Source organism: Ostrea edulis, chromosome 7, assembly GCF_947568905.1.
Source record: "Ostrea edulis chromosome 7, xbOstEdul1.1, whole genome shotgun sequence".
NCBI lineage: Eukaryota > Metazoa > Mollusca > Bivalvia > Ostreida > Ostreidae > Ostrea > Ostrea edulis.
The window spans coordinates 11,216,264-11,242,876 of NC_079170.1; the positions used below are offsets into that span (position 1 = coordinate 11,216,264).

The 26,613-nt window shown below is 34.7% G+C and overlaps 1 protein-coding gene and 1 long non-coding RNA gene across 2 annotated transcripts; both read left to right on the forward strand.

The window, feature by feature from the left end:
* Positions 1 to 987: 987 nt before the first annotated feature.
* LOC130047604 (prion-like-(Q/N-rich) domain-bearing protein 25) lies at positions 988 to 14,009 on the forward strand. Its single transcript, XM_056142942.1, has 9 exons — positions 988 to 1,113; positions 1,247 to 1,396; positions 1,510 to 1,659; positions 4,235 to 4,378; positions 4,506 to 4,655; positions 4,752 to 4,901; positions 10,703 to 10,846; positions 13,741 to 13,755; positions 13,873 to 14,009. Exons 1-9 carry the CDS (start codon positions 1,062 to 1,064, stop codon positions 14,007 to 14,009), a joined length of 1,092 nt encoding a protein of 363 aa, XP_055998917.1. The 5' UTR covers positions 988 to 1,061.
* A 6,670-nt stretch (positions 14,010 to 20,679) lies between these two features.
* LOC125655382 (uncharacterized) lies at positions 20,680 to 23,645 on the forward strand. The gene is made up of 3 exons (XR_007362716.2): positions 20,680 to 20,831; positions 22,107 to 22,275; positions 22,567 to 23,645. It is a non-coding gene; the product is annotated as an uncharacterized LOC125655382 (long non-coding RNA).
* The last annotated feature ends 2,968 nt before the right edge of the window (positions 23,646 to 26,613 follow it).

A 26,613-nucleotide genomic window follows, 5' to 3' on the forward strand; every position in this document is an offset into this window, starting at 1 on the left:
AAGATCTAGTTTGCCAATACAACCTACCATTGAGTCAGAACTGAAGCACATCGAATAATGATGTATACACAATCACTAAATAACAAAAGAATATGAAATGACGGCTTAGCCGTTCCACATCTCCCCATTTTCTTATTGTTCTCCATGGAACCCATATCCGTATACAACTAAATCACAACAGACATTGAACATCTGTTTTGTACCAAACCCCTAGCATTATCGGACTGTTTTATCTCGCTCTGAATGTTAGTTACAATTCCTTGTTTTGAATTTTGTGAAAAATCTTTAGAAATCCTTGTTTTCTATTTACGTTCCAAATGACGCATGTCATTGTGTCATAAAGACTTATACGTCATATCTAATTATAAATGTGACGATATGTTACCCATTTACGTGCTCTATTAAGTTTACATGAATTCTGATATATATTACAGGAAATAAACGTGTTGAACTTTCCTGAGCCGACATTTGGGCGCCATTTTGTTGATGATATTGTGATTCACCACTGTAACTCTAATGCATTACATTGGGTTTTTAAAAGGGAAAGTGAAACAAAGTACGTTTACGATACCGGACCGGACATAAAAATATCCGGAAATCGTAATTTTGAAAAATAAAAAAAATCAGGACGTGGCGATTTTTGAGAGGCGGGTGAGAATGATAATTTACTAATTAATTTTATTTGCCCTAATAGTGCATATTTTATTCTTGTTTTGTTCATTTCTTTTTCTCGTCATTGCACATTGAAATGTTAACAATCATGTATTCTGTATGCCCGAGAGGGCCCTAATTTGGAAATAAATCATATTCATTCATAGAATGATGGAATGTCATTTTTTGAGTAACGAAATACTTCAACTGAAATGATTAAAATCACAAGATGTTCCCATAAAGGAGTAACCACCCTGTACTCAAGGCACGGATTTATTGTTGTATAAATTTTCCCACAGGTGTAATTATTCATTATAGGTAGTCGACACCTTTTCCAATCTTGTGAATCACACAGACAATGTACAGGAACTTATGGGGCACGGGAATGCAAGGTCATCGCTGGTATACAAATGTGTCACTGTCCGGATAATTACACAGTTTTTCGAAACTTTTGTTTAAAAGGTTTGATGTGAAATATAATTTTGTAACAATAAGATGCTATCGAAATGGGAGGGACATCATCAAATGTTTCTAAATTATAGTGATCATATACAGGTAACTAAATTTGTGCTAAAATTTGTTGATATGTTAATAGTTGGGTCAGTCATAGGGGAGACGTGTACATTAAATGCAGAGTGTACCGGTACACAAAATGGCGGAAGATGTGTCTACAGCGAGGCTACACGGACTCAAACATGTGCCTGTGATGAGGATTTTCTAACAAATGGTTCATATTGTTTACCAGGTTGGACATTTTCGCAGGAAGATATTTATTCCCTTTTGCCTTTTAATATGATATGTTCATTTGGTAAACGATGTTTAATTCATTCTTGTATTATAGTCATTCTTGTATTATAGTCAACAAAACGCTTTTTGAGACTTGTGAAGTAGATGATCAGTGTAATGGAACGTTGGGTTTGGGGATATGCAGAACAGTTGGTGATAGAAAGATGTGTGTCTGTGGATCTCAATACATAGAGGACATGACTTCCTTAACATGTCACAAAGGTATGAGAAAGTATGAAAATACAAAATTACGCGCAATATAACGGACCCACAATATTGATGGGGAAATTAAGACAGTTTCATACTACTACCCCCCCCCCCCTGTACACAATTTAATGTTTTCATTAATCGGACAATTTAAACACCATTTTTTGTTGTTATCATATTGCTTGTCAAGAATTTTACACAACTTAAACGGTAGCATATCCCTTCATCCCTTCTGATACATTGCAAAATATAAGTAATGTTAGCACAGAGCTCTATAAAGTTCAATCTGCAGTTTGGTCATATTTCATTATTCAATAACTTTTTTTTTTAAATAATAAAAAAATATTAGTATGGTTAGCGGTACTATGATATGTGACTATAACAATGACCTGTGTATAACTTGTACATTCCATGCAAATTCGAATAGGTTTTCACCTCAGTAGAACAATTGGGGGTCAGCTAATTCGTGTATCTGAAATCAACAGAAGCGCTTGGTTTCTTGCGGAAAGTGTGAAATATATTGGGTCTGAGCAAGATACCCGTGATCGTAGACTAGATCTGATATCGCGCCGACCCAATATATTTTACACTTTTCATAAGAAGTCAAAATCCAAACTAGCGAACCGTATATAATGTGACAAAGACCATAGGAACTTACATGGTATATACTTATTATTAAAAAAATCAGTGCATTATCCAGATACTTCCGATGAAAATTTTGTTTATGAAAATGTCTATCAAAGTACATTGAACATAAGTATCGGTCAAATGTAATTAACTCTGGATATTAAAAATAAATTATCCGATAGTTTGGGTTTTTGCTTCTATTAATTATATGATAAATTCCAATTTGTTTATCATCGACAATGCTCCAATTTCTATATTGGATCGAGTTATATTTGTCAAGTTGCATATTAACAAAATAGATTTGAATTATGTACCTTAAACAGTGCATTAGAGAGAGAGAGAGAGAAAGAGAGAGAGAGAGAGAGAGAGAGAGAGAGAGAGAGAGAGAGCACATCGGTAATTATTGAATATCCCTATTGCATGTTGTACATGTTTGCTTTTCATTTACTGAATATACTAATTCGGATTCAAAACAGGAATTGCCTGCAAGTACGCCTTATTTAAATTATTTAAACATAGAATTTAAGAATATTTCAATGAAGAAAGGGAAGAGAAAATAAAAAAAAAATCAAAACGAGGTTTTCTCAAAAACATAATATATAGTGTTTGGTATCGTTGGATTTGGCTCAAAATCCTGAAAAACAATATAAGTATTGGAGTGAAAATATTGACATTTTTTTTTAATTCCACCGTTATCATGATTCTTTAGCCTGTGGCATATTTTCACATCTGCAAGGCTTCCGTGGCCGGAACAAAGCTCATAGAAGCTGTATGTATTCGCAAATAACACACACCGTGGAACATGGAGGACAAGGTGCATCTCCGTGGATTTTTCACCGTGGTGTTTCCACGGTGAAGTGTATAAAACTCGTGTCGTATACTGTAGATAAGGCAATACAACTCGACATTCCAAATCTGACAGTGTATGAATTTCTTCCAAAGGCTAACATGGCTAAATATTTGCACGTATGTTTTTCTTTAGGAATTGCCCAACAACAGCGTTTTCTCTTCATATCATTAACAACGGAAGTGACTTTCTGTGCATAACAGGGAGGTTGATCAATGTTCGTTATCTTCGTCTTTCATAAACATGTTTGCTCAAGACTTAATGAACCAAACAAACATGAGGAAAGCACATCACCTAGTGACATAAAAATGCACATTACTTAATGATGAATGTACATGACATAATGACACAAGCACGTCATATAATTAAAGAAACAATTCACATAATGATGAATGTTAATGACATGATAATTCGTGCTGATATCATAATGAGAGAAGCACATGACATAACAAGAGAAACAAATGACACAGTGAGAGAAGCACATGGCATAGTGAGTGAAGCACATCACATAATGATGTACACACATTCGCTCAATACCAAACGAACATGGGATGGCGGTTTAGCCGTTCCATATCTTCCCATTTTCTTATTGTTCTGCAAGAGACCCATTTCCTATCACAACACACATTGTATTTCTGTTTCCTACTAAGGTCGTAGCAGTATCGGACTGTTTTATCCCGCTCTGAATGCTAGTTACAATTCCTTGTTTTAAATTTTGTGATAAAACTTTAGAAATCCTTGTTTTCTATTTACGTTCCAAACGACACATGTCATTGTGTTACAAAGAATTGTGTCTCATATCTAATTATAAATGGGACGACATGTTACCCATTCATGTGATATATTTAGGTTTACACGAATACAGGTAAATAAACGTGTTGAAGCTTCCCGAGCCAATATTTGGGCGCCATTTTGTTGATGATATTGTGATTCACCACTTAAACTCTAATGCATTACATAGGATGATCGAATGTCATGTTTTGAGTAATGAAAGAGCTCAACTGAAATGATTAAAATCACATGGCTTTTCCCATAATACAGCAGTGCTCAACCCATACGAACGGTAAGGGTTTATTGTTGTATAAATAATCACACAGGTGTAATTATTCATTATAGGTAGTCGACGCCTTTTCCAATCTTGTGAATTCCACAGACAATGTACAGGAACTTATGGGGCACGGGAATGTAAGGTCATCGCTGGTATACAAACGTGTCACTGTCCAGATAATCACACAATCGTAAAAGACGTTTGTATAAAAGGTTTGATGTATAACATAATTTTGTAACGATAAGATATTTCTAAAATGGGAAGGATATCATTAAATTATTCTAAATTATAATGATCGTAAAGATAAATATGGGTTCATATTTGTCGATGTGTTAATAGTTGGATCAGTCATAGGGGAGACGTGTACAATCAATGAAGAATGTACCGGTACACAAAATGGCGGGAGATGTGTCTACAGCGAGGCTACACGGACTCAAACATGTGCCTGCGATGAGGATTTTCTAACAAATGGTTCACATTGTTTACCAGGTTGAACATTTTTGCAGGAAGAGATTTATTCGCTTTTGCATTTTAATATAATATGTCCATTCTTTAAACGATGTTTATTTCATTCTTGTATTATAGTCAATAAAAAGCTTTTTGAGACTTGTGAAGTAAATGATCAGTGCAATGGAACGTTGGGTTTGGAGATATGCAGACCAGTTGGTGATAGAAAGGTGTGTGTCTGTGGATCTCAATACATAGCTGACATGGCTTCCTTAACATGTCAAAAAGGTATGAGTAAAATATGAAAATAAAAAAATTACCCGCAATATAACAAACCCACGATATTGTTAAATGTATTTTTGATATATAGATAGGAAGCTGCTTAGAACAAAATAAGTAAGAATTATATCAAAATATAGATACCAAGCACATCCTAAATCTACTGAAGATGATTAATAACTAAAGTCATGTATTATTGTTGGTTATATTATGCAGTGATAGCATACATATAATTATATACAATGTATTTTGATACAAACAAAACATGAAAACAAAATCCGAGGTATTAATCTGAAATTATCAATACAATGTGTGTTATGAAATAAGTCAATGGCGTCAGGCGATCTCGTTGATCACGACTTAAATACAGGTGTTTCACTGTGATTAGGAAGAATCCCAGATACAGAAAACATAAAAAAAATCGCTCCATCAACACCTTGTATTATTTTGTTACTCATGAACATTGTAGCATTAACCAGGTTCGTCTCAATTCTGAAAAGAAATAGCACTACATGGATGTAAAAGAAAATGACTAGGATTCAAAACTTGGTGATATACAAAGTGTATCAAATTATCAGTTGGGAAGGGAATATTTGATGCGTGCACAATGGATGCAAAATGCACTAGGACAAAGAATGCAGATGTGTGCCAATACAATACAGTGAGCCAAGGTAACAGCTGTGCTTGCAAGAATGGATTTGAATGGGTGAATGTATCATGTGTACCAAGTAAGAGAATGTATAATCTCAAACAGCAACCATTGATCATAAATGCTAACAAAAATCTTATACCTAAAATCAAATCTCATTGAATTAAGGAATAAATTTATTATTTTTTCGGTGGATGAAGGTATATAACGAAAAAAAGGACGGAAAACTGCATCATTGCGCGTAGCGCATGATGCAAAAGTTTTCCGTCTTTTTTTTTTTTTTTTGAGGTACTGGTATACCTTCATCTAACGAAAAAGTAATGAATTTATTCCTTATCATTTAATATTTTAAAACATTGAGTTCATATGATGAAACATTATGTGATTTGAGTTGAATTAATGAATTATTCTTGGACTACATTCTATATCATTTCGAGATAGTAATTTATGAATACACAACTTTAAAAAAAAACTAAGTTTACTGTTGAGCAAACGGGTTTCTTGTTGACTGAAGAATGGAGTTTTGAAAGGAGAAGTTAGGTATAATTCCTGTTGAGAAAAAATTGCTGGAATTTTGTTGAGTGGAACCGGAATTAAGTGCAAAGTTCGATGCCAGTACTAACGGAAAGCGTGGGGTATGTGCATAATCATGATGTGGAATGCAAGGTAAGGTTCTCTTGAGGGTTGTCACGGCTTTCAGGTGGACAAGTAAGTGTTACAGAGGGTTTTTCGAGTTTCATCGGTGAACTTCTAAGGCGTCACAGCTGTTGTGACGTCGTATGGAAGTTTCGTTTCGATGCCCACTCATAAACATATTATGCCAGAGTTCAAAACCATAGTCTTTAAGGGCTACGATATTGGGGTATCTCTGAGACAGTGTTCGATATATCTGGTATTAAGGTTCGCAATATGAAGGAAATTATCGCAAGCTGCAAATGGACTATTGTCATTCCCGGTTGAATACAAATAACTCTCAGCCCGAAATTGCAGAAGCAGACGTGTGTTGTTATAGTGGGGTGTGTGTCCTCAAATGGCCCTGTTTATTTCATTTTGCATAATTGATTATTATTTATATTTGATATTTGTTTGCTTTTGTTTAAAAAATTTATATAGATCGATAGATTTGTTAAGTTTTTCTTTTCAGTTTTCCCTAATCTATATATAAATACGAAGCATCCAGAGGAATCCCTAACATTCCAATAGAAAATAGTTACGGCCATTTATTTTTTTTCATCGTTGGATAGGATATTCCAATAATTTTTCAACCAATGACAAAGGGTGTAACATGCAAAATTAAATGATTTATAAGCATTCATTAAAAGTTGTATTTACTTTAACAGTATTTATATTACATGTAATTAATTCACACTAATATGGTCAACATAATTTGTTTAGTTGACCCTTGCTACGGCACGTTTGATCGTCGCCGATCATTTGTGGTGCACGTTTGGTTGCCGGCGATCATTCATGCCACACTTATCGTCACAGGGCGATTTAACATGCCGTGAGGATGGACACGATTGATCTCGAATTTTAGGCTATACCCGAGTACGAATGGTCGCCACCCAAGCTGTCACTCCTAAACATTAACTTTGCTTTCCTCCTCCTCCTCCTCCGCCTCCTCCTCCTCCTCCTCTATTCCACTTTCTTCTTTTTCTCCCTTCTAATCATCCTCCTCCTTCATCTCCAATTTTTTTCCCTTAGATCAAACCGAATACTTGTTTAAAATTGGTGGGCAATAGCTACAGGGGATGTGACGCTTTATAGTGCAGAAAATTATGTACAAAGTGTTGTTTATGTCGAATTCAAAGGTTTCATTTTCTTGTCAAATCATAACAAATGGCAGTACTTGCTATGTATTTCACTCTGTGTGCTCATGTGTATTTGTATGCATGTCTGCGCACGCATACTTATCAGGATGTATGTCACCCCATGTTAATATCTACTCCTTTATAAAGGTATCTTATATAATCTATAAGATATCTTCTATTCTGAATAAGATATCTGATAAATTTTTATATAACTTGCAGTTCATAATATATCTCATAGAATATATGATATTTTTCAAAACTATATAAGACATATCATAAAGTTTGTAAGATATCTTGTATATTAAACAAGATATCTTATAAAGTTTATGAGATATCTTATAAGATATAGGAGATATAACATTATTCTTGTAAGATATTTTATCAAACGTATAAAATATCTTATATGTTTTATAAGAAAATATCTCATAAATGCTTTTTCAAAAAAAAATATCTCATCAACTTTATAATATATCTTATAAAACATACGGGATATGAAATGTTTTATAAGATGTATTATACATGTTTTGAAAAGAAATTCATATTGTTATGGATCAGAATTACCCAGTAGTAGAATTTACTAACAAATGCAATCAAACAAATAATTTATTTGCAATTCTTGAAAGCAAATTATAATAATAGTAATGGAACTAACATGCGATACGTGAACAATAAACAATGTCCGTGCCGAGTTGAATCTGTATATAAAACAAATCACAGATGGGTTGTTAATTTACGACGAAATTCCTAAATCCTAGTCCAAGATATAGCATAATCCAAAATGCCTAGTGCTTGTCTAACTAGAACTAAATATCTGCTAAATCCACAGTGTATTTATAATCAGAATACATTTTATGGTTCATTCTTGATAGACACTGTTCGTCATCTTTCTACTCTATGATGAACATCGAACTCTACAACAATCTAGGCCATAGCAAGCACTACACACCAATATGATAATATATATAGTTTATAATATATCTTATAAAAATTGATTTATGAGATATCTTATAAAAATAGAAGATATCTTATAAAGTTTAAGAAATATCTTACAAAACATAAAGAATACCTTATAAAGTGGAAGAAATATCTGAAAATACATAAGATATGTTCTGTATTTTACAAGATATCTTACGAAATATATGAGATATATTATACAATTTCTTTTATAAAATACTTTATAAAAGTTATTATTTACATTTTCAACTAAATTTTTATACTTAACACCATTACGAACATTACGTATTTATCACTGCATAAAGCCACTACGGAGTGCGTATGAACGTTTGTTAAAAGTAGGTAATAGGTACTACATTTACTAAGGCAATACACATCCAACAATCGCTCTCACTTACTACAGAAGTCTATCAATAGATGAAATGAACATCACAAAATGTATTTATGGTCTTATCTGTATTTCAAGCAGTGAATTTTCATCAATAATTGATAAACGCATTTCTTTAAACAATTTATATATAGTTACTAGTGTATGTCTAAAATTTCGTCTGCTTCAATTTCACCGTGGTCATCAGGGACATTAGGCTTTAGCAAAAAGGTAATTCACAGGATGTATGGTCGATAAGTCGTCGGAGTGCATGAATACTTTCACCCCTACTGCCTCCGTGCCATAGCAGCCATAAGGTGATTGATGTCGGTTTCCAAGTTTATGTCGGGACATCGAAGCGAGGCGTCGTTAGAAACCTATTACAGAAATTTATCGAGTCAAAAGAAGCGTTCAGTGAGTTTATGTTTGTCAACAATTACACATCCAAATCTAAACCGTCCCTTACCTTCGTGCACTTCCACATTCTTTTCTGCGATGTTTAGTTCTTTCCGGAGATTCATCTGAGCTGCGTCCTCTGTCCTGTCTATAAATGATTTGCCTACACCTGACGTCTGCCGCCCTGTTCTTCATTTTTCTCCACTTCAGTCTTCTGTTAACTCCGTAATATACACAGAATATCTTTCAAAATCGATGTTCATCGTCTTCTTTTTCCAAAAGTGAAAGCGCATCAAAACTGTAAGTGTAACCTTGTGCACCCCCGATTAAATCATGCCCCCCCCCCCCTTAAAATTAGACATTTGGAAGAGTTTCCCATTATATACTCCAGAGTTAATGTATATGTATATGTTGATATGCTTGCTTTTTAGCGTCTTAATAATCAAAACAGTTCTTAATTTGATGGAACTTTGTTTTGTGTTTTCGTCATTTTGAACATATATGACGCTTCGTTGTGCAGGTCAACATTGTGAAATGTATGGAAACGTGTTGTTAACAGAATTCAGCAATGTTGCCGATCACAAAAATGTAAATATAAGTCATAAGGTATCATTTAAAAATATTTATCGGGATATGATCAAATTTTCACGGGCCCAACCCGTATTTATATCCCGATAAATATTTTAAATGATACTTTATTTCTTAATTAAATACCATATTAGAGTGAATGAGCTATCTTAAATCAAAAACATTAAGACATCTTATAAAGTTTATGAGATATATCATATACTGTATAAGATATCGCGTATAAAACATATTAAGGTATTCTATATCTTTTATAAGATGTCTTATAAGATTTATGAGATATCTTTGAAGAAAAGTAATTGTAAAAACGGCGTGCCATAGGATGGTATGTAGAGTACGGTGTTGTTAAAATGTTGCGACTCGTGTGTTTGAAAAATAAATTCACATCTAATTTCATTCAGATATGTCTAGGTTTTTTGTTTGTTGGCTATGTATCGTTCTTCACTTGTGTTAAAAATGTGTGCACGTATGTGCGTGCGTGATGCAAAACAAACTTTGTTACATATGAATGTACACATATACGTACACACGCACATAGCTACACACATGCACGTATACGAACATGCATGCACACATACACAAGCGCAGACACTCACACCGTCACTCAAACACATAAACACGCACGAACGAACACACACACACATGAACACATACACTTTTTTGCAAAACAAAAGCAAATTTGAGGTCTGGGACAGGGGGCTTGGGTGGCGACCATTCGTATTCGGATATGGCCAAACATTGACGACTATTGGTGCCTATCCTCACAGCACATTCAGTTGTCGGACGACAATACGTGTGGCATGCTTGATCGCTGGAGATAAAACGTGCCGCACGTATCGTCGCCGGGCGACCAAACGTGCCAAAGTGACCAAACGTGTCGTAAGAGACCCTGCCATAAGAAAGGAAAATCAATGTGTTCTTCCCAATACCCTGCTTTGTTTTTCGGATATTTCGTCTAGGCGATGTGCAATGGTCGATTGTTTATACGGTTTTTTAAATACAACATAAACAAACAAAGTATTCCTAACTTTCATTCTTTACATTTCAGTTGGTAGACAGCTGCTTGAATCCTGTCAGTATTGTGTGCAATGTAACGGGACTACACATGCAACTGTGTGTGGATTGTTTGGAAACAGATCACTATGCTTTTGCAATAAAGGCATTGTTGAATCTAATGGGAAATGTACCGAAGGTAACCATAAAAAACAGCAAAATGCAAGAGAGATAGAGAGATGGTGAGAGTTATGGCAAGGCCGTGAAGTTATATAATGCGGGATTGAATGTATTTTGTTGTTCGTTTAGGCACTATTTTGCTGCAATTATTTTTATCTCAAGAGATCGATACAGAAAACTAAGCTTTCGAGTTTGAAATCTAATGTGATTAGTGTTGATACATTGCTACTAATACCGTGTATTCAGCTGGTAAAGGCCTTGGTGAATCATGTGAAATTGACAGTGTACAGAAACACTACATGCTGGTGTTTGTGGGGAAAATAGTTCGTGTTCCTGCGATAGCGAGTTCGTCAGAGAAGACAAAAGCTGTGTTAGAGGTTAAATTTTACAACTACACAACCTTAAATATATTGATGAGTCATTCATGGATTTTGTTTTCAGATTTTTTAAATTGGTCATTGTTCGTTATCTTCGGTCGTTTATGAATAGTTACAACTATTAATTCCATAATTAACATTTACAATGATTTATTTCTTAAATGCCCACTCCTCCTTAGCACCTGATCCTACCTCTGGTGTATCCAGGGGTCCGTGGTTGTCGTGCTCTTTATTTTGCATTCTTTATAGGAGTTATGAGATTGATCACCTTTCCTTATTTTCACTTTCTCGTATAGTTTGAAAAATATTAAGGCTAAAACAAATCTCAAAAGAATTCTATTTCTAGAGAGTATACGTTGAGACGCAGTACATGAATAAGTACGAATGAAATCAATATGATAATGAGGTCATAAGTAGCTGACTGCTGTAACGTCATGACAGTTGTTACAGCTTGATCAATGTATATTGAAATACATGTGTATGCATACACAAGTTCATTTTTAGGACCATGTCAAATGATATATAAAAACTGCTTAAAATCTTTCAACTTTCCATGATTGAATTACGTGTTATACACGTAGCACTATGAGTAGAAATAACCCGGTCAGGTTTGTTGTTTGGTTGGAAACCTCGTCTAAAAAGCGCCTACTACCGACATGACTAAGAGGAGGTAAACAAGTATTAAAAAACTAATGACGAAAGTTGTCACAACAATTACTGTGTTCTATACATTTACACATCACTTCTGGAGCGATATATAAGTTTCACGCGCAATTTATGTTGTTTTGTTTGCACACTGTACACACAGTGGACATGTAATGTGATGTGCATACAACACAAACTGTATGTGTGGAAACTGATGCTCAGTTGATACATATACCATTGTTTTAATCCTCCATTATGAGAATATATCTTATTTGATTAATATTTATAAACATAATTCACATGAGTACAGAAAAGTTTCTAGGTAATGGAATCTTGAATGAATACAGACAGGATGAATTGATTATACACACTATAACTGTGCTTATAAACTTCAGTACATTTCAAAATTGTCAAGTTTCCCCATTCTGACTGCTGAAATATCATTTGGTCCTGTAGTGTTCTATAACTTGATATATAAGAAAATCAGTTTTAATGAAACTTTAGTGAATTTCGCATTGGATTACTATAGAGTGAGTAACATCAACGTTTAATCTCTTTACATTATTGTGGTCAAGTGATCAATGGTATATTAGTAGAATGGGGTAAATCCAAACCACAGGTTGCCAAGGGATTGACAATTATAAAAATGCGAAGATAACGAACAATAATCAATCTGATAAATCCTATAGATAGATACAAAATTACGAATATGGCAAATACGGATCCCTGGATATACCAGAGGTGGGGATAGGTGTTCCGAAGGCGTAACCATCACATCAAGTGATGTAATGTATTTGGAAAATTAGTTCATTATATATAAGGACCACGAATTTAGCTGTCTTTAAAGAAGGCTTTTAAAATCGGTATACTATCAACTTATTTGTCAATATAATACCTCGATTGAAAAATTAATCTTACGCAGAACGAGTTGTTATAATTTGATGAACTTGAACTGTACACACCGTGGCAACTTGTTCTGCATTTGATGATGAAACAAAAAAGGTCACAACTACACATATATATAATTACAAATATATAACGTACGAAATGGTGGAGGAGTATATATTACTTCCGTAACGTACATCTCTAAGTTGTCTACTTATTTTTTGTTGAAGGTTACTTGTTTTGAAACTATAACAACATTCTCGTTTATATGCAGCATTTCGCAAATTTTATGATCGTTATAATGATCTAGCATGCCAACACAACCTATCGTTTTGACATGTTTCATTCCGATAGATGACTAGCTTTTCATCTTTCATCAAATTCATTATAGCTGATAAAGATATAGAGCTCACAACTCGTGTGCCCGGTCGACAGGGGATGCTTTCTCCTCCTAGGTACCTGATCCTACCTCTGATATATCCAGGAGTTGGTGTTTGCCCAACTCTTTATTTTGTATTGACTATAGGAGTTATGAGATTGATCACTGTTCGTTATGTTTACCTTTCATACATTGATATGAAAGCCTTCATCTACACAACGTGTTAGTGAGTAATCTACCTTGAGTTAAAGCTGACCATGCACAGAAAGAGTTATAACGTATCGAATCAACTGCAGATGCAGGTGATAATGGAAATAATGGTACATTACATGGAAAGTTGACGATGGAGAAGCCGTTTGTTAGTTTGTCGTCATTATCTATGTTTAATAAAAATATCTAAACACGAATCAGATGTAGAAAACCCTGGTTTCTTTTGTTTCCGGTTAACTGTGATATATCAAATCGACGAATGAATAAAATTGACAAGTATCATTTTACACAGAATTCCATGGTTAATGGTAAATTGAATGAAATGCTTGGTGGGGAGTTTTACATTCTCGTGTTATTCAACCCGCCGATTATGAGATTTTAAAATACCTTCATTTAACTTTACCTATTTTCTTTTAGGCGGATGGAATGAAGGTATGTAAAAATCGTCTACTTGTTGTTCTACGTTGTTTTGTTTTTTATTTATAATACACGTAAAAATTAAAAAAGATAATTTCTCATAAGAGATTCATTATATTGCTTTTATTTCAGAAATAATATATCGATTTATATTTGTCGGAGCAGGCGCACTTCTGTTTGGAATGTTTTTCTGGATTGTAATACTTGTTCGTAAATGTAGAAGAAACCTACTATCCAGAGGTGGAAGTTGTAGTATTACATTTCCTTAATTTTTATGCTTTTGCATTGTTACCGATTGTACAATATTTGTATTCATTTTTGATATGATTACTGGTTCGTACTGTGTGAATGACAGTTTTGTGTGTATAATTGTTCTAAATTTGTTTCTTATTGATCGAGACCAGTGTTTTACTTTTGTACAATTTTTGTGTGACCAGGTCTGTAGTACAGTCTGATCAAGAAAACATCAATCGTCAATCCACTCTGTAAGCTGTGCCCAGTGATATTAGGCATTATGAGGTATGACAAACATCTCAAAAGACCACATGTAACATAAGGCATTTTGGAATTAGAATCAATTTACGAATCTGTTGATGACATTATCACCATTACGTATTGTAATAAATCATGTTTGTTAAAGCGACTTTTTCCCCGTCTATGTTTATTTTATATTGTTTTTCAGGAACCTTCAACGTTTGTTCACCAAGATACCCAAAGAGGAGCAAATTACACATACAATCACCTCAATGAACCAGTGGAAAAGGAAGAAAATGCGTTCTCTCAGCAAATGTTTGTAGAGTAGGATCCTTGTGATGACGTGTACAACCACCTCCATGAAAAGGAAGCACCATTGTGTCAAGGCGTGTATGACGTCGCAGAAAATGTCTCTAAACACATGTTCCAGAGTTCTAATGATGACCCCAAATCAGATGATTTCTCTGATTTTGCTGAACCTATAGATGTAAGCACTCTCTAAATATGCGATAATTACATCTGTTAAGCTTTCGTATATTGTATAACTTGAATGTTTGGAATGTAGAACAAATAAATATGTACGCTGAACAACTTCTCGAATGTCAAATGTGAAAATTGAAGCAGAGTATGGATAGATATTCAACGACGGGTTTTCTGAGACGAAGGTTGATGCATGTTCACATACCTATTGAACTATGTTGAACTACCTATTTTGTATTGCTTATAGGAGTTATGAGATTGATCACTGCTCATTATCTTCACCTTACATCAAGACACATCGTACTGAATCATATACACGTTGGTACTTAATACAGGTATACCAATGCTGTAATATTTTATCAACCCCCCTCAATTGTATCGTGTCACCCTTGCAAACGTTCCAATCTTAAAAGTTCAGCAGCTGTAGTGAGTGGAATTTTAAAGTGCACACTAAGTTTCTTTCTGATTAATTCCCATCGTTATGTGTGTTGTATGCGCTTGTGATTAATGGTAAAGTATTAAATTTCACATTCTGAGCTTCATTCGTTCTTTCCCTTAGGGGATTTTATTTCACAACACCATTTCTTATATTTTCATTCACTTTTCTCTTTTCAACGTGCATATCTGCAGAAATCTTCGGTCCCTTGTGCATATTGTGTATTTAAATTTCATATTTGAGCCGTCGAACGTTAGTGTAATGATATGATGATAATATATATTAACTATTGGAAAAATGGAACATTAAATTTTTATAGAGCACGAGGCTGTTTCACTCCAGAATCATTTGTATGAGAACCAACGTAGGAACTGTTAAAGCATTCAAATTGTATATTCAGTAATGACCATTCAGATCTTTGTCAGAAATACAGATTGTAATGTTAAAGGAACTTAATGGCAAAGGTTTTCAACCGGTCGATTTTCCTCAGGAAAGTTAAGTGCGGGGCGGAGCTTATTTCAGGCAAGTGTGAAGACCCGAGCCCGACGAAACCTTGCTAGCTTGTATATACCGTTCCAAATACACAGGATGTTATCTGTGTTACCTGCATTACCTGTACGTTTTTGTAAGATTGAAAAATTAGTTCATGATAGTTATTTTTCTCGTGCAGGTTAATCGAAACTTTGGTAATGAAATCTAATGAATCAAACGTAAGAATTCAAGCTCGATAAATTTACTTCATATGAATGACAGCGTTAGTCATTGAAAACTTAGGCAGAATATTCTTTATTCCAAATTTTCTTTAATCCATTTGACTGCCTTTGTTCGTCGGATACCCAGTATCCGACGATGTTTGACCGCCAAACATACAGTTTCCGACGGGAATTCCTGCGTACTGCGGTAGCTTTTCTGGCTATGTACAGCTGATGTACCGATCATCGTCCCATGCTCCGTGATGACTATATATTAAAAAACAGCTTAGAAAGTTTTATTCTGTTTGAATTAGTTAACTAGACCACACACCAAAATTATCTGCCTACCAAATTTTTCTGTGTGACTCGTCTATGATGCATGGCCTACACATACAGGATATTTGTATTTTTCGACAGTTCCTTCAATAACTGGTCTAGTCGAAGAATTTGCTCTTCCTGTGGATCTCATTTCCAACCATTATAAGCAAAAAATAGCCCTTATAGTGGCTAATGCAAGGTGGAGATAACGAACAGTGATCAATCTCATAACTCCTACAAGCAATACAAAATATATAGTTGGGCAAATACGGACCCCATGACACACCAGAGGTGGGAACAGGTGCCTAGGAGGAGTAAGCATCCCCTGTTGACCGGTCACACCCGCCGTGAGCCCCATATCCTGATCAGGTAAACGGAGTTATCCGCAGTCAAAATCAGTGTGCCAAGAACGGCTTAACAATTCGTTTGAAACACGTCAGACAGCATTTGACCCAATGTGAAGCTGTACTGTCGAACTAGATCGTTATAACGACCATAGAATTTGTGAAATGCTGACTTCAATTGAGACTGTTGAAATCCCTGTACTATCAACTTGTTTGTCGGTAGCTAACCTCGATTAAAAAACTGACTATACCCAGAACAAGCTCTTGCATATCGAATCAGTAGAGATATATAAACACCGTATGCAGGTGATAATGGAATATTGCTACATAAATGTGGGAAGTTGACGATGGAGAAGCTGAAATCATCCCGTTTGTCATACAGTGGAGGTGTTAGTTTGCCGTTAATGTCTACTTTGAATAAAATATCTAAGTATGAAGCAGAAGTGGACGACTCTGTGTTGTCATTTAATTCGAGCTCACAGGGATATATCAAATCGACATATGAATGAAAGCTATCATTGTTAAAATATTAAATTGTTAATACATTTTAAACGAACGTTATTGGTTTCACTTTTGGTAAGCGTACTTATACTCCAACTGCCCCTTCAAGATATGAAATTCTCCAAAAACATGCGTTAGATTTAAACATATTTGATATCCCAGTCAATGGGTTGCATGGATATGAGCTACCGTACCTATACTGGATTCCTAAACTTCATAAAAACCCTTACAAAGTTACATTGCTAAATCCAGTAAGTGTCCTACCAAGCCCCTACTTTGCTTCTCAAACGTACTGTGCGACTACATATGCCAGAAGTTGTGTCAATCAAGTGTGAATTCAAAACATTTCCTAGGCACCTGATCCCACCTGATCCCACCTCTGGTGTGTCCAGAGGTCCGTGTTTGTCCAACTGTCTATTTTGTATTGCTTGGAGGAGTTATGAGATTGATCACTATTCGTTATCTTCACCTTGCATTTCTAAAGACATTTAAGTAAACTTGAAATTGCGAAACTTTTCTCAAATCAATGTCCATGGGAATTCCAACAGACTGTTGGAAGACCTAATCACCAAAAACCAATGCGAAACTCTAGTATACTCTTTATTCTAATTTCAGAGGACTTGTGCGTGGAATGAGAGTGGTGTTTAAAAAGGTAATTTTTTGGATGACCGATCACTATACATGAATCTCTCTCTCTCTCTCTCTCTCTCTCTCTCTCTCTCTCTCTCTCTCTCTCTCTCTCTCTCTCTCTCTCTCTCTCTCGGTCGATCGATCGAAACGAATTCGAGAACTACAAGCACCAATTCTGAACATATTATGTCTAAGCAAAGTATAGTACATTCATTTGCTAGTACTGGATTATATTTCTCATGAAATCATCGTAAATTTAATAGAAAAATAATATTTAGAACTTTTGATGCTTTCATAAACCGTGAGCATTGGTGTGTCATCTTGTATACTAGTGCATTTTGTCTGATAATGAGTAGTATTTAATTTCTTCATACATGAGTATACAATGTATGTGAAAAGAAGATAGCATAGTAAGTAGGACTGTACGACATAAAAAATACAAGTGCATATGCAATTAAAAAAACACTCCGGAAAGTAGTCAAGATAATTTCATTAAACAAACAACACGGCCGCAATAAGTACCTAAACCCCGATTTGACACTTGAACGCTTCTGTATACTAAGTATAGAAAGTGTTTTCCCACTTAGATTTACGTAATTCACTTAATTGCAACTGTGTGTACAGTATATCAACCTGAGGAAATAATCCCACAATTAACATAGATACGTACAAAATAGATAGTTGGACCACGAACTGCATTTAGATGGTGCAGTTTTTGTATATTTCTGATGCAGATACTTTTATATGTGTATTGTATAGAAATTCATGAAAAAAGTCATTTTTTTATATCAGAGACAAATGATAGAAACATTTCAAATTTGTCGAAAAGAGTAAATAAATTTATTGACATTTTTTTCATAAATATAGGTGTAAAATAACCAAAAATACTTGTCAAATCATCGAAATTTAGCTTCGATGTTTAAAAGCAGGGTGGGGGGGGGGGGGGTGAGGAATAAAGTTTACTTGTTTAAAATTCTTGTTAAGTAAAACAACATGATGACAATAATGGATTGTTCTTTTGCCAGAACCTGAAAATGATAACTGATAGTTCAAAGGGTGTGATGTATTTATTAACGGAAGCTGCCTCATTATTTTGTTACACGTACCAGCTCTTGTCCTTTGCAATGTGTTCATGTATAAGGTTTGAATTCATAAGTGCAGGCTCTTAAATTCTGCTCTCATTCAGAAGTACTCCCCTACTTTTTAACCAAACAATAGTTATGTTTTGTGATAAGAACGATGAATATTCTATCATTTGATATTGATGAGTGATCTTCAGTTTTATTTAAATTTTTACAGTTAATAATCCTGGTACTTTGTGCTTCAAAAATATAATTTCTATTATAACAGGAAAGTTTACTTTCACTATAACGCACGGTTTTCCTTTTCCTTTTTGCCTTGCTCAGAAGATCGATCCTTTAACTTTGTTGTTGCAAATGACAATGATCGGTTTAACGCTTTGTGAACTATGAACGCACGGTAAATGATTTGTGTACACAAAACTGTAAGCGGAGAGAACACGGTGAACGTACGGAAAATGGTAAAGTAGAACGTTTCAGGGACTCTGTCTATCTATCCATCTATCCCTTCATCTATCTATCTATCTATCTATCTATCTATCTTTCTATTTATCTATATATCTATGGAAGGTGAAGATAACGAACAGTGATCAATCTCATAAGTCCTATAATCAATACAAAATAGATAGTTGGGCAAAAACGGACCCCTGGACACACCAGAGGTGGGATCAGGTGCCTAGGAGGAGTAAGCATCCCTATCATCTATCTATCTATCTATCTATCTATCTATCTATCTATCTACTTATCTATGAAAGGATAAAAATAACAAAAATGAAATAAATAACGAAAATTTATTTATATCATAACTCCTATGAGGAATACAACACCAAGAGCTGGACAGAAACAGACCCTTAGACATACTAGATGTGGAATCTGGTGACTAGGAAAAGTAAACATCCGCTGTTGAACGGTCACATCCACTTTAACCCCTTCTCTACCGTACCGGTCAATTTGACCGGTGGCGCGTAAAAACGGGACAGCGCAAAAGGAGTTCCTCTAAATCTTTCAAACTACGGTAATAAGATATATGATCTATATATCATATTTTTGGAAAGTTTCTCTATTTTTTAACTATGTAAAAATCAGTTAAGTAAATAAAGCTATTAAATTAATAAAAGCATTTAAAGCGAAAGATGGCTTCGTCTAAATATGACGCAACGCTTTGTTGCAAGGCCATTTTCCCCCTCGATACGATTTTTTTAATCTCCCGTATGAATGCACTATTTTCTATATTTTTGAAAAGCATATATTCCCTGCGTTCAGAACATATAAAAATTATTTCTAATGCCTGGCAAAGTTATAAGAAAATAGCTATTTTTTGCACATGTACGCTTTCTTACAATTTTATTTCTCAGTGTTTAAACAGATCGGCGTTTTACCAATATTCATATATGGAAATAGGGAAAAGTAAATACAGCCTGTAAAAGTACAGGAAATGTTCTTTTTGATGGGCCCTTATTCGTGTTGTAATTCTTGTTAGTTTTTATATTACGATAAAATGAAATTGGGACATGCTGCGCGGTTTTCTTTAAAATTAGTGATAAAACGTCGGTGCTGAAAGCGATCGACGCGCATCGCACAATAAAGCAGTGGAAACTATTTGTATTGTCCTCTGTTGGTAATATGAATACTTTTTGATACACTAAAACAATATACATATATGTATGAAATAATCAGCCAGGTATTCTCTGCTTTAAAAAAAAAGAAGTAGAAAAATCATTATTGGTAAATAACAGTTACACCACCTACTTGTATTGTAACTTCATAAAACACCTAACGAGAATGTTACATCGGTAGAGTGAATAAAAAAATACTTCAAATTCAGATATAAACGTTATGTAATATTTATTCGGTATAGAAATATTTTTTTCTGCCAAACAAAGAAAACAAAAAGACCAGTCTGCATATTGTATATATAATACTTTCCCCCCGTGATCCGGATCGCGACCGCGGGGTTTTCTGAAAGTGTCCACGGGCAACACACGTGTTTCCGTTTCAACGAAAACAACAACACAACAAACGCTTGTATTGTATTTTACATCTTGAAAACGACCTGATGTCAGATGAAGAAGTCTGAAGATACCTTGGATATCCTGTTGCAGGATGACCCAAACGATCATGTATTCAGTATAAACATGTAAGTTGATGTAGCCACATAGACCGACTAGAAAAAAAAAACGTTCGCGGTTATGTCATGTTATGAAAAATGCACGATTAATATATTAACCGCGATTTGATGCCATAATTTGTCGTTTCATGAAAGAAAATATTTATATTTTATGATATCTAAACCAAGTGTATAACACCCAATTGTTATTAAGAGCTGAACATATCTGACATCAATTAATCTGTCCTGGCCCGGCATTAATCAGTCTGACCCCCCCCCCCTTTTGGTATCTCCTCAGCTGACGCGCGAGTGTAAGAAGAGGGTGGATTTAGTGTACGATGAGAAAAGGGTGGGATGGTTTCAATCAGACTGGGCATTCATGACCATTGTTGCGGAGGCTATTTTCCAAGATGTTCTATGTTTATAAAAAAAATCTTTCTATGAAAAGAAAACACAATCTGTTAGGAAAGCATATATTACATTATTGTATTATCGTAATAATAGAATTTATTACCGTAATTTGAGGTTTTTCTTCATATTGTAACAGAAATAAAAACAAAATGTGTGTTTGGGACAAAAGGTGTGTGCGTGGGGGGGGGGGGGGGGGGTTAACATCAATCAAAATCTGGTTATGACAGGCTATTGAAAAAGCATTTAATTATATGATCCATACATGCTGGTGTGCTTTGAGCTGATGGGCATCTGCCCACTTGTTGCTTAGATTTTCTCTAATTTCGACTAAATCCACACCCCATCAGAGTACCATGCCAGGGAATTTAGACAATGTGTACAATGAAGAACCAATTCAATTCTACTTTAAATCTGGGGCCATTCAATTTCCCTCAGAGGCACACTATTTTCGCTGGACACTGTATATTTCAACCTGAATTTCTTCAGTATTTGCTCCCATGTATATGTTGGGCATAATGCTAACACCTCCATGATGTATAGTGTTGTTTTTTTCAATACGCACTCTGCTACACTCGCAAAGTATAATGAAATAATCCATTCATTTGATTTCTAACATATGTATGTAAAACTTATTCGATACCAATTTTGATGCACCAGATGCGCATTTCGACAAATAATGTATCTTCAGTGATGCTCAACCGAAATCTTTGTAATCCGAAATAACTATGTATGTAATCCCTTACCAAGTAGCACTTTAAATATAGGACATCTCTATCTTTAAATAAATATGATCAGTACTTTCGTGCGAAACTGTCCCTTACTATCATGAAGCTTATATTCTGCTTTAAAACACAAACCAATAATTCTTAATTGTACTTTTTCATCTTTAAAAAGGTTATTGACATCCCAATATTTAGTGGGAAGCTTCCAGGTATCTTCCACTAGTGACAGTCTACTGGCAAATCCAGACATGAATTGGAAGTATGTTGATGTGGAGGACACAGGGACACCTGATCAAAGAACTGTGGCATTTCATTCGGAGTGACAACCTGGCAAGCAGTTGGTATGACTCTTTGAGGTTGAATATAGGGTTAAATCCGTATACACTTAGTTAACATTCAAATGAATCCAGATAATACATTCACAAATGGAATCATGACATTATGGTACACTGATATGCGTGTACCATTTTACTGTTTATCGTTGCATTACTAGATATAACATGCATACAAAAAGAGACAAAACACGGAAAATCATTATTCTATTTCTAATTATAAGGTATGCTAAGTGTTTTAAATGCTGACAAATAAGGTATGATGGCCAATACTGATTTTATTTGCATTTTTATTTTCAGATATGGGACCTGATTATTCAGAGAATTGCAGATTTTATGAAGCTGTTTTTGACAGAAGATTTGGTTTTCTCCATCTGTGTTGCCACCAACCATTATGCTGTGGTGGTCATATCTAGGGGGAAGGATTGGCATATGCTTCCCAAGGAAGTTCGAAGCCTGTCACTGAAGAGGAACTGTACAGATATTACTAGTTTTAAAGTACCGATATTGTGACAGTGATTTCCAGTTTAAAACGAATAATAAAATGCATTTTATAAGATTACCTTTACCAAAATTAATCTGGCTGTGCATCTAACACATTTATTAAAGATAAAATTTTACAAGTAATTAAACGCATAATTTTCAGAGGGCCTTGATTATAGAAAACATTTACAGAGCCAATTGAGTATTCAAAAGCTCTGAGAATACATCAGTATATTGGGGCTAAGTATAAACAATCTTTCTTTTTTTCTTCAGATTTTTGGGCATTATCTTATACATGTCTGCTGAGAAGTTCCAGTCGATAGACAGATATTGGTCAACACATGCCCCTATCGGAACAACCTAATATCAAGAATTATGTCTAGAAATATGTTTTAAGAGGTTGAATATAAGAAGGAAGAACAATTTTTATTAAATATAATGCAAGTACATTTAAATTTAGTGATTGAAAGTAAGTACTTGAACATTCGTATACATGTACAATGAACTTGGGGAGGAAAAACGGGCATTATTTTCGCATAGCATTTGATATCATAATGGTGTTGTTGCTTAGCAACCAAATATATTTGAATATAAAAAAATGATTTTTTTTTTTAGATTTTAATAGGAAAGATCTTTGTGTTAATGTTGCAATATTTATACTATTTAGTGGGATACAATAGCAAAACGTCATATTATTAGAAAATGATGAATATGTATATGAAGTACGAAATTTTCATTTTATGACCTTTGACCTTAATTCTCTTCATTATATTTTTTGTTAGAAACCTTTTAAAATGACTAAGATCTAGTTAAAGATTATATTTTTAAAATAATGTGACATTTACTAATCATCATGCAATGTAATTATGTTTGAATTGTGTCGAATGGATGTAGAAAGGCAAATTTGGTCAAAATTACACCATGAGTGTTGTTACTTAGCAACCAAAAATATTTGTTTGTCAATCAAATTGATTAATTTGATTGTGATGTTTTTGTAGTATTTTAAAAGACATATCAGCTCATACATTTAGAATTTCCTATTTCTGACTCGAATCCAGTGAGAGGGGTCGTAATATATATATTCCAGAGAAAAAAGATTGCAAAAATGTGCACTTAAATGACCTTTGACCCCGTAGAACTCTTTGTTGTCATGGGATAACATGACAACCTTTATAAAAAAAATGTTCCCTGTCCAATTCGTAACAAAATTATATATCACATGCCTACCTAAAATCGTGATACATGCAGATGTAACTCTATTTAAAAATATTGTCATTTAGTCTTTAAAAACCTCTAAAATGTACCGGTAGAAAAAGGTTTAAGCCCTGTATATATCTCTATAGGAAAACGGAGTGATCTGTAGTCAAAATCAGGGTGTAAAGAACTGCATAACACGTCAGACAACATTTGGCCTAAAACTAGATCGCTCTAACGACCATAGGATCTGCGAAAATTGTATGTACAATATTTATAATGTAGAATCCTGCTTTCCTCATTACTAATTATTTCAAATACATCCTTCTTAGTATGTCAATGATAGATTGCAGCTCTCTTCACATAAGTGATACACTAAAATTCAATTAGAATTGTTAGTGTTGCACTTCGATAAATCGAATCAAAGGTAAATTTGCAAACACTTTCATCCTTGAAATTCTTGAAAGGTTGAATTTAGATACACTCGGATATGAAACCCTAAACCCTCATATTCGCCGCAATTTTATTCCATATGTGATATTTCAATACAATTGGTATACAACTATTATACATTCTCACACATATGCAGCAATGATTTGAAAAATGACATCATTGTGATTCTCTTATTCCATTTCTCAAGAATACCCGATTGTGATAAATGTCTGCCCTGTGGCGTGTCTTTCATATCCTAGATACCCCATATTAAATGTACAGACCCTGAAAAATACAACTACATCAAATGAACCGTTCCGTTCTCCACTAGAATCGTTCCCACACAAAACCGCTCCATTCGAACCATGCAGCGTACCACAAAATCGTTCCTCTCTTATCTAACAATGAATTATTCATGTGTTACAATCTTCATTTGTACTCTTCAAGTGCGTGTGTGAATCTCTGAAATGCTTAAACAACGGTGAACTACCACACGAATGATTGGAGAAAGAGTAAACGCCTCATGTGAAATCATCATACCTGATACTCCTGTCTGTTTTCAAGTGTCAAAAAAGGACTTACCTGAGCATACGTATCGTATAGATGTCATTGCATACATGTGCCGTCAATTGATTCATTGTGGATGCGCACCCCGCTATTAAATTAAGACGAATCCCAGTGTTTCATGTTTGCAAACATCATTCAGTTTAAAAAAAATCATTTCTGTATAATTTTAAGTTCTTTCATTTTGAGTACATGATTTGTATCATGATGAATGTAGAATCGTCGTCTACATTGACTATATTATTCATCAGGATAATTTTAGATTAAAGATGTTTAGAAGTTAGATTAAATCTGATATTTACAGAGCAAACACTATCAACAAGAAAAAGGAAGTCGCTTCTTTTCGATTGCTCATGATCAACTACAAAATGTTTGCACGCTCACTGACGAAATGATTTGCACACTCTGATATCTTGAATAGAAGTAAATCATCAATGAAAATTAATAGCATCGCAAACATCATTCAGTTTAAAAAAAATCATTTCTGTATAATTTTAAGTTCTTTCATTTTGAGTACATGATTTGTATCATGATAAATGTAGAATCGTCGTCTACATTGACTATATTATTCATCAGGATAATTTTAGATTAAAGATGTTTAGAAGTTAGATTACATCTGATATTTACAGAGCAAACACTATCAACAAGAAAAAGGAAGTCGCTTCTTTTCGATTGCTCATGATCAACTACAAAATGTTTGCACGCTCACTGACGAAATGATTGGCACACTCTGATATCTTGAATAGAAATAAATCATCAAAGAAAATTAATAGCATCGCTGGTGCAATTCACTTCCACTAGACCTGCAAGACTATAATCACATGTACCGAATATCAATATACATGAAAGGTGAAGATAACGAACAGTGATCAATCTCATAACTCCTATAAGCAGTGCGATATATATAGTTGCGCAAACACGGATCCCTGGACACACCAGAGGTGGGATCAGGAGCCTAGGAGGAGTCAGCACCCTTTGTATGTTATATTTTGTTTTTTGTTTTGATGTTTTCCGCCACACTCAAGAGTTTTTCAGTTATATGGTGGTGCCCAGTTTTTATTGGTGGAAGAGAGAACCAAGATACAATGTACCTGGGAAGAGACCACCGACCTTCCGAAAGTAAACTGGGAACCTTTCTCACTTACCGGCGCGAGCGGGATTCGAACCCGCCCCGACAGAGGTGAGAGGCCGTGTGATTTAGAGCGCAATGCTCTAACCACTCGGCCACGGAGGCCCCCCTTGTATGTTATAGGGTGGATAAGTACACTTTATATTACTGTGTAATACCCTGACTATCGTGCATGAACCACGAGTTAAATACATTTATCGCATGGTTTCTCCTCTATCCAGTGGATATCACTTATTACATGAATTTTCGTTATCATATTTTCTCCTACGCTGTTTGTGACGTTTTCAATTTCAGGAAACAAATTTCTCAACAAATTGCACAAATAGTAGCAAATTACTCGTACAATTACCTATACGAACCTGTGGAACAGAAAAAAGACAATGTGTATTCTGAGCTGGACTCTTGTGATGACGTGTACAACCACCTCCATGAAAAGGATGCACCATTGTGTGAAGGCGTGTATGACGTCACAGAAAATGTCTTTAATGACATGAAACACAGTTCTGATGATAACCCTGAATCTGTTGGTCTCTATGAATTTGCTG

Coding starts and splice junctions, on each gene's coding strand:
- LOC130047604 (XM_056142942.1), top strand. CDS start 1,062: ATGTGTCACTGTCCGGATAATTACACAGTTTTTCGAAACTTTTGTTTA. Junction 1,660..4,234: donor TTCCTTAACATGTCACAAAG/GTATGAGAAAGT, acceptor TATTCATTATAG/GTAGTCGACGCCTTTTCCAA. Junction 4,902..10,702: donor TTCCTTAACATGTCAAAAAG/GTATGAGTAAAA, acceptor TTTACATTTCAG/TTGGTAGACAGCTGCTTGAA.